Source organism: Osmia lignaria, chromosome 8, assembly GCF_051020975.1.
Source record: "Osmia lignaria lignaria isolate PbOS001 chromosome 8, iyOsmLign1, whole genome shotgun sequence".
NCBI classification, from domain to species: Eukaryota; Metazoa; Arthropoda; class Insecta; order Hymenoptera; family Megachilidae; genus Osmia; species Osmia lignaria.
Window position 1 is genome coordinate 15,698,427 of NC_135039.1, and position 11,535 is coordinate 15,709,961.

The 11,535-nt window shown below is 37.4% G+C and overlaps 3 protein-coding genes across 9 annotated transcripts; 1 reads left to right on the top strand and 2 right to left on the bottom strand.

The window, feature by feature from the left end:
- Window positions 1-47: 47 nt before the first annotated feature.
- Window positions 48-2,375, bottom strand: LOC117606593 (uncharacterized). 2 transcript variants are annotated; one of them, XM_034329262.2, is made up of 7 exons: window positions 2,042-2,375; window positions 1,876-1,978; window positions 1,675-1,800; window positions 1,440-1,613; window positions 1,088-1,341; window positions 789-1,011; window positions 48-715 (listed from the first exon to the last, which is right to left on the bottom strand). In XM_034329262.2, exons 2-7 carry the CDS (start codon window positions 1,973-1,975, stop codon window positions 351-353), a joined length of 1,242 nt encoding a protein of 413 aa, XP_034185153.1. In that variant the 5' UTR covers window positions 1,976-1,978; window positions 2,042-2,375; the 3' UTR covers window positions 48-350. The 2 variants fall into 2 exon arrangements, with proteins under 2 accessions (XP_034185153.1, XP_034185152.1); XM_034329261.2 differs by having other exon boundaries at window positions 1,675-1,803; window positions 2,042-2,374.
- A 519-nt stretch (window positions 2,376-2,894) lies between these two features.
- On the bottom strand, window positions 2,895-6,593 carry LOC117606589 (Poly(A) binding protein interacting protein 1). Of its 6 annotated transcripts, none has more exons than XM_034329248.2 (9): window positions 6,435-6,593; window positions 5,325-5,483; window positions 5,037-5,164; window positions 4,744-4,959; window positions 4,469-4,663; window positions 4,279-4,391; window positions 3,972-4,200; window positions 3,562-3,887; window positions 2,895-3,492 (listed from the first exon to the last, which is right to left on the bottom strand). In XM_034329248.2, the coding sequence occupies exons 2-9, from the start codon at window positions 5,476-5,478 to the stop codon at window positions 3,369-3,371; spliced, it is 1,485 nt and encodes a 494-aa protein (XP_034185139.1). In that variant the 5' UTR covers window positions 5,479-5,483; window positions 6,435-6,593; the 3' UTR covers window positions 2,895-3,368. The 6 variants fall into 6 exon arrangements, with proteins under 6 accessions (XP_034185139.1, XP_034185144.1, XP_034185141.1 ...); XM_034329253.2 differs by having other exon boundaries at window positions 4,858-4,959; window positions 6,435-6,592; XM_034329250.2 differs by lacking the exon at window positions 6,435-6,593 and adding an exon at window positions 6,256-6,386.
- Window positions 6,594-6,669: 76 nt separating this feature from the next.
- mib2 (E3 ubiquitin-protein ligase mind bomb 2) lies at window positions 6,670-10,811 on the top strand. Its single transcript, XM_034329191.2, has 10 exons — window positions 6,670-6,883; window positions 7,110-7,552; window positions 7,628-7,743; window positions 7,814-8,202; window positions 8,273-8,654; window positions 8,718-8,985; window positions 9,062-9,737; window positions 9,805-10,016; window positions 10,091-10,335; window positions 10,407-10,811. Exons 2-10 carry the CDS (start codon window positions 7,122-7,124, stop codon window positions 10,718-10,720), a joined length of 3,033 nt encoding a protein of 1,010 aa, XP_034185082.2. The 5' UTR covers window positions 6,670-6,883; window positions 7,110-7,121; the 3' UTR covers window positions 10,721-10,811.
- Window positions 10,812-11,535: the final 724 nt, after the last annotated feature.

Consider the following 11,535-nt stretch of genomic DNA (forward strand, 5'->3'; position numbering starts at 1 on the left):
CCTCAAACTGACATCTGAAAAGACCCAATTTTCACTCTCTTTGATTCTATTGTTTTTTTTACAAATCAGTCAAAAGCAGCACAAGACTGAACAATTATTATTACAATACATTCAATAACTGTTTGATCTTTAATAAATTAAAAACATAATATACATGAAAATCAATCCCTGCATCTCTTACATCCCTGCAATCTATGAGTCTCAAAGTTAAATGTATTTTGCATTTATAATTATGTATATTACACTTAAAAGTACACTCCGCAAAACCCCTAGGCGCATAAATAATTGAAGCACATTACTGATCACTTATGTTTACGATTACTTTGAACACAGGAATGATTTCAGAATGACTAACAATATCTACATGCTCGGCCATAGTTGTAAACAGATCTACTTTCAACAGGATTACAATTATAAAGCGCATCTCCCCGTGTTCCATCTGGACAGGTGCATACAGCAATGTGACGCCGAGGTGTACACACCGCGGTAGGGCCACATTCTTTACCGGTACATGGATTCCGACAAGTGAAATCGATGCAAGCTTTATTATCAGGGCACTCGCTATCCGTAAGACATTCTCCTCGTTGACAGCTTGTCAGTGCATTTCCGATGTAACCGGTGGGGCAGGTGCACACAGGTCTCTCCTTTCCGGTATTGTCGTGGCCCGGAGTGCAAATCGCGTTCACGCCGCATGGATTCGGTTCGCATAAGTCTCCTAGTATTATTAATAAATCTCTGAACGTGTGCCAATATTTAAACCTAATATATCTGTAACTAAAATTACTCACGTGCTTCAAATAATCTGCAACTCACGAAAGGATTACCGGTCATGTGTCTAGGACAACTACAAACAGGAGTAATGTCACGCAGATTGCAGTCTGCGTTTACTCCGCATACTCCTTCGCAAGGATTTAAGCATTTTTGGTAGAGGCAGGCTGGTTTGCTTCTGGGACAATCAGAATGTGTGGTGCATTCAGGACGACAGGATACGTATGGATTTCCCAGCCAGTTCTAAAGATAAAGTTCAACTATTAATTATCAGATTAACGAGTAAAGTTCATGTCTCACGTTTCTGCTTGGTACTTACATGTGGACAAGTACATTTCGCTTGATGATTAATCACTTGACACTCTGCATTCGTACCGCATTTACATGGGCTTTCGCATTTAAAGGAAGCCAAGCAAGCAAGGTGACCAGGGCATTCGCTATCGCTTTCGCATTCATGACGGCATCCGGTCAAAGGAGATCCTCTGTAACCTGGCGAACAACTACAGACTGGTATTTCGTTCACTACCTCGCATTTTGTGTTTATACCGCACGGACTTGGTTTACAAGCAGCCTCTGTAAAAATTCAATTGAAATTTCAATCATGATTCATGTTACATATGGAAAAGAAAATGACATTAATAGAATTCAGAATACATGCAAACTACACGTACGAGGGTCAGCTATATGACACGAGGTGAAAGGATCTCCGGTATGTCCAGGAGGGCAATAACACGTTGGAAGGTGATTCTTCACCTCGCATAACGCGTTTACGCCGCACAAACCGTCACAAGGATTTATGCATCTATTATTTGTGCAAACCTTGCTTCCAATGCAATCTTCATTGACTAAAAAACAAATGTTCAATGTATCATTTATAACGCGTAAAAATATTTGTTAAATACTTACTCAAACACTCGACTCGCACGCATCTAGAAAGAGGATCTCCCATGTGCAAATTCATGCATGAACAAACTGCTCTTCCTTCGCTGTGAGTGCATCTTGCATTAACTCCACAGGTATAAGCTTCACAACCTACTGAAAAAAAGAGTTTAAATATTCATAACACTAATATGAAATAAATTAATCAGTGAACAATTAATGATTTACCTGTATTCGCAGGCGTTAGTATCCTTGACTGATAGTACCCAGCACTGACTATTGCTACAAGTGGAAGAAGAAACAGAACTGCAGTCTGCAAATGCATCATTGTCTGTAAAATAAAGATACATCAATTAGTGTATAATTTGACATTAACTTAAAAAATTTAGTTTACCTCAGCTGTAGGAAGACCGTAACTCCACGACTAGATCAAACGGATTAACGGATTTTCAACGAACGCGAAGATAGATTACAGCTTCGGTACAAGGAAGACCCCACCTTTTGTAACCTTCAGTCCCACTCTGAATTTTGCCTACGCATGCCCCTGACAATCCTTTGACGGGCCTCGCCTACATCTACTTCGTTTACTATTATATCCTCTGTTCATGTTAATAATGATATCAGAAACTTATTTATTCTGAAGCAAGAAAAAAAATTCTACAAGAACAGTATTTCAAGTTCACTTGACAAAGATAATTTACTGTATCAATAACTGTGAGTTGAATTAAAACACTTTGCAGTTGTTTAATCACAATAAAAATGATGTATCTTACTTTTATTGGTGCTCGAAACTTTTCTTATATGTTTATTTAAAAAAATCTAATTGTATATAGACTAAATACTATTGAAACAAAAATTGTGATCACCAAAACTAAATCCTTGATAATTTCCCTGAATTAACTTTCACTTTATAAGATGATTATGAGATAGTCTGGTACAAAAAAAACATAGGAAGCATGAGCAATCATACTGCAGCTTCGTATTCGCCTGGATAGACAATCGCTCGGTGAAACCTTTCGCACCAAAAATGGATCTGAGTAAGTTCCAAGCAAGCCTGCACATCATCATCGCCAAAATGATCGCAGCATATGTAATTGTGTGCAACAATGAGGTAAGCCATGATACATTTGAAACTATGTATATTAAATTAGAACTATCATGTATAAAATGATCCATAATACATTTACCTGAAAAAGATTAACTCGAAATATTCCAACTCTTAAGATCTTAACGACAAATGTTGTGAGTTGTTTAAAAAAAAAAAAAAAAAGAAAACAGCAATATTTATCTTATGATTTTCATGATTTATTATAATTTAAATAACTTAGGAATAAATTTTGTAGACAAATAAATTGCGTTACGTTTTAGGAACAAACTTTGCAACACTTCTTTCTAAATTAGAAAAGTTTATGATAAAAAGTTGGTACATAAGTAAAAAAGAAAAAAAAAAAAAAAGAAAAAAAAAAGGAAAAATGATGTTATTGTTGTTCCCGTATGAATTTATAAATTAAAATTCTCTCACTCGAGACAAATTTACAAAATATCAAATTGTGTACACATTCTGTAGTAATCGCTTCTTCAAACGTTCGATTTTAGTTTGCACTTCGTGTTACATTATCGAAATGCAGAAATAAAAATACTCATAATTCCCAACTATGAGATGAAGTGAAATTACACGATTACGATTAACTTATAGTAAACAACTATTGTCACATTTTCAATTATTTTTGTGTTTGATTTTTAATCTGTTTTGGAATATGCTTTAAGAATTCCTCGTACGCCGCATCTACGTCGTCCTCGTCCTCCGACAACCATTTTTCAACCTCGTAACCGTGTTCTGATATACTGTAAGAATATTAATTTTATATTTTTCTACTCTGACTTACGGATTAAATAAGTGTATAATAAACGTACACTTGATCCTCAATAATCGTGCTATGAGAAACATCTTCGAGAAATTTATTTTCTTCTGCTGTTAACACTTTACCATCAGGGCCGTATAACACAGGCTCGTCCAATACTTGATTCGGGTCTATTGTTTCTGTCGGTTCAACTATCGAAGAATTGAGCGTAGGAGTTTGTCCCCAGTTACCATTTCGCAACTCGTGAACGCTATGAACCATTCGTCCAATATGAGAATCCACTCTACCGGATGTTACGAGTTCTGTTAACGCTCGCATCATGTTCTCCATTTCTTTGCGAGTTTCCCCTTTATCCTTCTCTAACGTTTGACCTGCTAACTACATAATATATAACGTGTACACTTTATATATCAGACTGTTAACCAGTGTAGAAATATTTATCCAAGAGTGTAAGTTACATACTTTAAGGGCTTGGCAGATATTCTTAACAGAATTTGGCGCTGGTCTCTTTAAAACAGTAATAATAAGGTTAATTAACAAATCTCCTAAACCAAAAGCAGACGTGTGTTCCATCTGAACTACTAGTTCAGCTAAGAATAATATTAATCCGTGACATCTCTTTTGCTCGTCTTCCGTGTGTTCCTCTTTCTGTTGCCAATTAGAGGACTGACTGTCCGTTTCGCTTTTACACCTGTTGCCCACTTAATGTTTATTAAGCTGAAACCTTAAATATTTGAAGTAGCTAATTCAAGTGTACTTGGTAACTTACAAAATATATAAAGTCTCTTTGAACATTGTCTGTTGGCCAGGTGTCAGATTAGTATCTAGAAAAGCACAACAAAGTCGAGCACCATTGTATCGGAAATTACCCTCGTTTATAGACTAGAAATAATTTAATAGATAAATGTAGAAGCTTTCTTTACAATTAAAAAGACGATTCATAGAAAATATACACGTACCTGCTGAATTATTATTTTTATAATTTCTTCGAGCTGACTAGGAGATTCTAAATAAGGCCTAAGTATATTTATAAGCGGCGGTACTATTACATCAAAACGTCCTGGATTTAATATCAACGAGTGTATAACGCTCATTAAACTTTGCGTTGCGTTAGCGAATTCCATTAAATAATTATCTTCGTCTCCGCTAGAATCCTGCAAACATATAATAATTAGTATCAATAATAATTAGTAGCATCTTTATTTATCTTGTAACATCTTTGAAATATATATACGTGATGTTTTTCTTTGTAATCTCCCGAGCCTCCATCAAAACGCCCGTAATCTTGAACATTTGTAAAATATTCCGATCGATCGGATAAGTTATCATATTGGTGAACTTGTTCTACCTGCTGATAATTTTGTGCTTGAAGAGGTATTTCTCGTGCCAGTTGCAATCTATCCTGAACCGAATGCTTAAACCTCATCGAAGATGGCTGTTGCTGCTGTGGCTATACATAACGCATACATTTCCAGTACTTTATTATCAAGATATCGAAAGAACCTACAATATTCAACAACAACTCACCGATTGCTTAGGGGAAAAAGATTTCGGAATGAATTCAGCCGCGTGCACAGATAATGTTGAATTCTGAATAATATCCTCAAAAGACTTATCTAACTTGCTTTGTTCCGTGTTTTTTGATTCTGTAGAACCTGCAATCAGAAAATTGATATTCATCAATAGTTAACCTTTCTATTATGATAGCAACTCTGACACAACTGCTGGTTAATATCAACTTAACTGTGTGTTTAAGTATTCAAATACTGTACCTGAGTAATAGATATACTTGTTTTCTGAAATAAATCTAACAACCTGTTGTTTGGATTCCAGATGTAGCATGATGAGGTCTTCTTAACATAGGAATTTCCTGTGCGGCTGATGTCCAAGGTCCCCGACCTCGACCGCGTCCTCCTCCACGTCGTTCAGCGTCACCATCGCCACTTCCATCTCCTCCGAGAGGATTCATCCTCTCTATGTCAGAAATTCCCTCAATTTATACGATATCAACTAGAAATCGAGCGAAAGAAGACCGGTACGAAAGTGTCACCCCCGAACGAATACGAGATGCACGCTTCGTAGTAGTACGTGTCTTATCAACATAAATTCAGCGATTCAGCTAAATCCGTTAGGTCCGTTATCAAGAATAAAACGCGTGCTGGTTCTTAAATGGAATATCAAAAAGCAAAATGCGATTACGTTCGCACCGTGTTCCAACTTAATCGGCTCCGATCGATGTTAAACACGAGAAGTTAGTTGATAACCCGTCATTCGCGCTTTGTTCAGAATTATACAATTAATGTAAATAACCTCGAATCTTACTTTATGAATAAAAGGCCTATTTTTTTTTTTCAATAAATAAGTACGAATAATACTGCCTTTAATTTAATACGATAACTCGATCATGCTCGTCGCTGCCCGATATTATTTTAATGAATGTTTCTCTATCTAAGGATACACAGAATCTGAATTACATTCTAGAGTAGCGCGTTGCTAGTGAACAATAATCGGCAATGAAATAATTTTTTTTACTTCCTAATCTGTAGCTGATAGCCTGAAAATAACAAGTACGCTAAATTTTTAATAAAAAATGATAAGAACATATGTGTACCAGATAATATATTTAGTATGTTTGAGATCAATCGGATGAAAATATAAGAATTGCACATAAAAATATAGTAAATAATCTAAAAAACATTAAGCCATTCATGCATTTGAAAGAGATTGTTAAAAAAAATAATTATACTTTTCCAATTTGTCGGATCAGTAGGATATTTTTCTCATAGACTATTGATGGTTCAGACCAAACGAGATCCGAATGATCAGAAGATAGAATTGGTGGAAAGTATGGCATGGCGGCATTAAAGAAAATGTTAAGGTGAGGTGATCGAAAAAAAGTATTTTTTTCTTTATAGTACTACATACCGATGCGTTGTGATTGTAGACCTATTTCCACAATTTCTAGCGAACAACTTGGCAAACAATGATCCTTTACAGAATATGAATTCTATGTGAGAATTTGATAAAAAATGTTGGAGGATCCGCTTTAATTACGGAAACAAGTCCGAATTCAGTTTGGAAAAAAGCTCGTGCATCTAGTTTTCCATTAGCTCTGCTATCGCTCGAAAGAGGCGCCTTCGACAAACTCGTTATGAGGTTACGATCGTTGACACAGACGCAGAATCCTATCAGGATGAACCTTCGTAATCCTTGGTAATGATGTTGTCGCGGAAAATCCGCGAATATTATCGTTTATATTCGTCTTGTCCAGTTGTTTCATGAACCGTGCGGCTAAATATCTTTTCAACTAGATGGAAAGCCGCACGAGTGCATATGATTCATAAGGTATGTCGTGTTAGACTTGTCCGTTTCAGGTACGTACGTATGCTTCGACTCGAATGCATCTTATCACTCAATTTTTCCTGTATTTTTTAAAACAGTATCAAATCTTTCATATAGCTTATATATTTTACTTATTTTCATTCTACCAAACTGAAATTTCATTGATTGAAATGAGTACGTTTAAAGCTGTGTAATTTCTAAAATAAAATTTTGAAAAAAATCACAATTAACATGTTCTTGGTGCATTTATTTTTTAAGGCATAAACGGAAATGTTGGAGGTTGGCTTGAGGGTAGTTCGTGGGCAAGATTGGAAGTGGGACGATCAGGATGGTGGAGAGGGACACGCGGGAACTGTTGTAGAGATTGGCAAGCCTCAGTCATTTGGAAACTCAGCTTCTAATCCCAATCCATCTGATAGGACACCGGATAAAACAGTCATTGTTCAATGGGATCATGGATCTAGGAGTAATTACAGAATTGGATATCAAGGAGCTTACGATTTGTTGGTATTTGATAATGCAGCCACAGGTGTTAAACATCCAAACATCATATGCGATGGGTGTAAAAGGCATTGGATAATTGGCATTAGATGGAAATGTACCCAATGTTGCGATTATGATTTGTGTACTCAATGTTACATGGGAGATGTGCATGACTTGAGCCACACCTTTGAAAGATTTCTAACAGCTACTTCTGTAGGGTAGGCTTTTCAATTATATTGCATTTACTTTGTAATGTACCATGTAATTTACTATACATATACGTTTCAATATAGGATTCAACTAACTCCAAGAGAGGGCTGTACTAAAATACCCTTGAAAGGTATATTTATTGGAGCAAAGGTTGTTCGTGGCCCAGATTGGGAATGGGGAAATCAAGATGGAGGAAGAGGTATTCTTTCACTTGCAATACCTATTGCACTCTGTAACATGAATTATATAAAATCTACCTACAATTGCAGGAAAAACTGGAAGAGTTATGGATATACGTGGATGGGATAACGAAAGTAGCCGGTCAGTGGCTACTGTAACATGGTCTAAAGGTAGCACAAACGTGTATCGTCTCGGGTACAAAGGTTGCGTAGATTTGTGCTATGTAGAAGAAGCTACTGCCGGTACATATTACAAGGAGCACCTCCCACTCCTTGGACAACCAATAATGACTGTCTCTGATAATGGAAGCAACGCAGCTTCAACCAGAAGCGGCATTCCTTCCAGTATATCTAGTCCACGCCACTCAACTTTCAATGTTGGGGATAAGTTAAAAGTATTAGTTGATGTAAACACATTAAAAGAAATGCAAGAGGGCCACGGTGGGTGGAATCCACGCATGGCCGAATATATAGGAAAGGTACATATCGCATAATATCCTATGTTGTATTCTACAATTTACACGTATTCATATTTATTGTTACGTCTAGATCGGTAGAGTTCATCGCATCACAGACAAGGGGGACGTGCGTGTACAATTCGAAGGATGCAATAACAGGTGGACATTCCATCCAGGTGCACTTACAAAAGTAACAAGTAAAGAGGCATTTTCTCTAGGCGATATAGTTAGAGTGAAGACTGATTTAACGGCGGTTAAACTTTATCAACGAGGTCACGGAGAATGGATAGACGTAATGAAAAATGCTTTAGGGAAAACTGGAAAAGTGATTAAAATATATTCCGATGGAGACTTGAGAGTAGCTTTGGACGGTCACACGTGGACTTTTAATCCTTTAAGCGTAACCCTTGTTCCTCCTGGAACAGAAGCTGTTTCATCCCAGGAAGAAGCGAATCGAAACAAAGACTGGCCAGGTACGTTTCTGATTCGTTAATTGTATTCTATCTTACTATTAATAAGTCACATTTATTGTACAGCTGAAGGTGTGGATATCGAAGTAGAGAAATTATTAAGAGATGCAGCCAGGGGGGAAGCTGGCGTGTCGGCGGTTCAAGAATTTCTTAAAAAGTATCCAGGTAGAGTAGACGCGAGAGCTGGTGGTCCGGGTGGTGGTAAAAAGACATGTTTGCAAGTGGCAGCGCATCAGGGACAGCGTGATCTTTGTACTCTTCTTTTGGACGCTGGAGCGTCTCTTCGTGCGGTGGACGAAGACGGAGACACGCCTCTTCATTATGCTGCATTCGGGTTCGTTGTAAAAATCTACCCTGTTTTCTAAGTACTTTTAAATCCTGACCATGAACATCTTTCTCCGTTCGTATAGGAATCAACCTGAGATAATGGAACTGCTTTTATCACGAGGTGCAGCAATCAACGCTGTGAACAATGGGAAATGCAGCGCGTTGCACGTTGCCGTGAACAAGCAACATAGTCAGTGCGTCAAAGTTTTACTACGTCACCAGTGTGACGTGAATTTACAAGACGCGTATGGTGATACAGCTTTACACGATGCTATCGGTAAAGACGCCCTGGATATAACCGACGCGCTTTGTTCATGCGAAAGAGTGGATTTCACTTTGCGAAACAAACGAGGTTTCAACGTGCTTCATCATGCTGCCTTAAAGGGCAACGCTCATGCAACAGAGAGATTAGTTGCACGAGCAAGACACTTGGTAGACGTGAAGAAAGAGGACGGCTTCGCGGCGTTACACTTGGCGGCTTTAAATGGTCACAAAGACGTGGCTGCTATACTTCTTTCTCCTAATGGTGGCCACGCGAAAGTAGACCTACGAAACAATCGTCGACAGACACCGTTGCACTTGGCTACTTCTCAGGGTCATTGGGCTCTGGTAGAATTACTGGTCCACCATAATGCAGACATCGCCAGCACCGATGCAGACGGTGACACCGTGTTGCATATTGCTATAGTGAAGAGCCCGAATCAAACGAATCTTGTTCCTACCCCTGAAAGCTGTCGAGATTCGCCACTCATTTATGCGGTAATGTTTTCTTTAGAATCTTCATTGTTTCGTGTACTGTTAATTGAACGTTGTGTGATCATTGCAGATATGGCAGAGTCTAGCAAGGCAAAACGTGAAGACAGAACTATCGTTGGCTTGTTTCTTGGTAAGCGTAGACCGAAGTTGTACTCTGCTTGAACATGTGAAAAATTCGAAGAATAAGACGCCTCTGGATCTTCTTGAAGCCGATCCACAAATTGCACCGTACGCGGATATCTTTCGGTGTTATCAATACCAAAGTCACAGTACTCAGTTAGAGTAAGTGTTGCGTCGATACTGTGACAATTAGAAGTAATTTACAAATGTTCTTATAAACGTTCCTATAATCGTAGAATAGAAAATGCTCCCGCTTCGCAACCTCCCTTGTATCAGATAGATACAACGTCACAGTCAGAAGTGGTGCGTGGATCAAGGAAAGGTATACCTGGTTCCGGTGACGCTTCTGAATGTCAAAATTGTTTAAGTCTCCTACCAAATTCGATGAAAGATGGGAACAGATACAACCCTAGCAGTAGCGTTACGATATTTAACTGCGCACAGTGTGGACATGGAATTACAAAACCAGACGCGATTCAAGGTAATCATTGCAACGTGTTTTACGAAGCCGGATCGTTTTCTATATCCGTATAATCAATTTTTCTTACTTAGATGGCCAATTAGCTACAGGCGAGATTTCTTTGACAAAATCAGACGAGAAAATGAAAGATAATGCGTTAGACGATAAAAAGAAAGAGAGTGATCCGGATAAAGACAGAGAGAAGGACAAGGACTTGGAACGACTACGTTACTTAGAAACTAGGGTAGCTGATTTAGAAGAAGCCAACATGTGTAGCATTTGTATGGAACGTCGTCGTAATGTCGCTTTTCTCTGTGGACACGGAGCTTGTGAACATTGTGCAGCTCCTTTGAAAACTTGTCACATGTGTCGTAAAGTTATTACGAAAAAGATTAACTTGTACTAGACAATCAACGAAGGAGGTGCTTGTATGCACTATGTATATAAGCGTGTTTTTTTTTCTTCCTTTTTTTTTTTTTTTTTTTTTTTTCTTAATACACGTACACTTGAAAGATTTGAAGTATTAAAGGCATTGCTGATGACACGCTATTGATATTCATATGTAAAATTAAATAACTAAATTTCAACTGCCAAAATATACAAATCTTTTTTAATATAAAACATCAATGAAGTATTCACGTTGCACTAACAGTGTGCCATACCGAAAATGAAATCACAAGGGCGAATGTCGTGTTTATGGTTTTGTTTTTGGTTTTGCAAAATGTGTAGTATTTCATGTATTTAAATAGCTCTCAAAATCTGTATCGACCATATGCTTTTCCTTCATCGTTAATGACACTTCGCCTGTTGTATCCCGTCCATTTTTTATCATTGTTTGAAAATGCAAATCTCTTGTAAGAATCTATTTTCCTTTGTATCACGTACGTTGACACGTAACTTTATTGAACGCTTTAAAATGTTAATACGAATGTTAAATTAACATTTTGACGTTCCGTTTTGTTTTTCTCTGGACTGACTGATAAAGTTACGTAGCAAACATTGAAGACACACATGTAAATGAGAAAGTTTCAAGGATTTCATACATATCGTAAATATCTTTTCGCGATATGTTGTATTATATATATATTGTTGTTAAATGTAGAAAATACGCGACCATTTATATTGTTTTGTATGTAATATCGATGTGACATTAGTAACGATATAAGAATTTAATACGTATTTAGTAATGATATCGACGAATATCGCCTCTAGCCAAAAGTA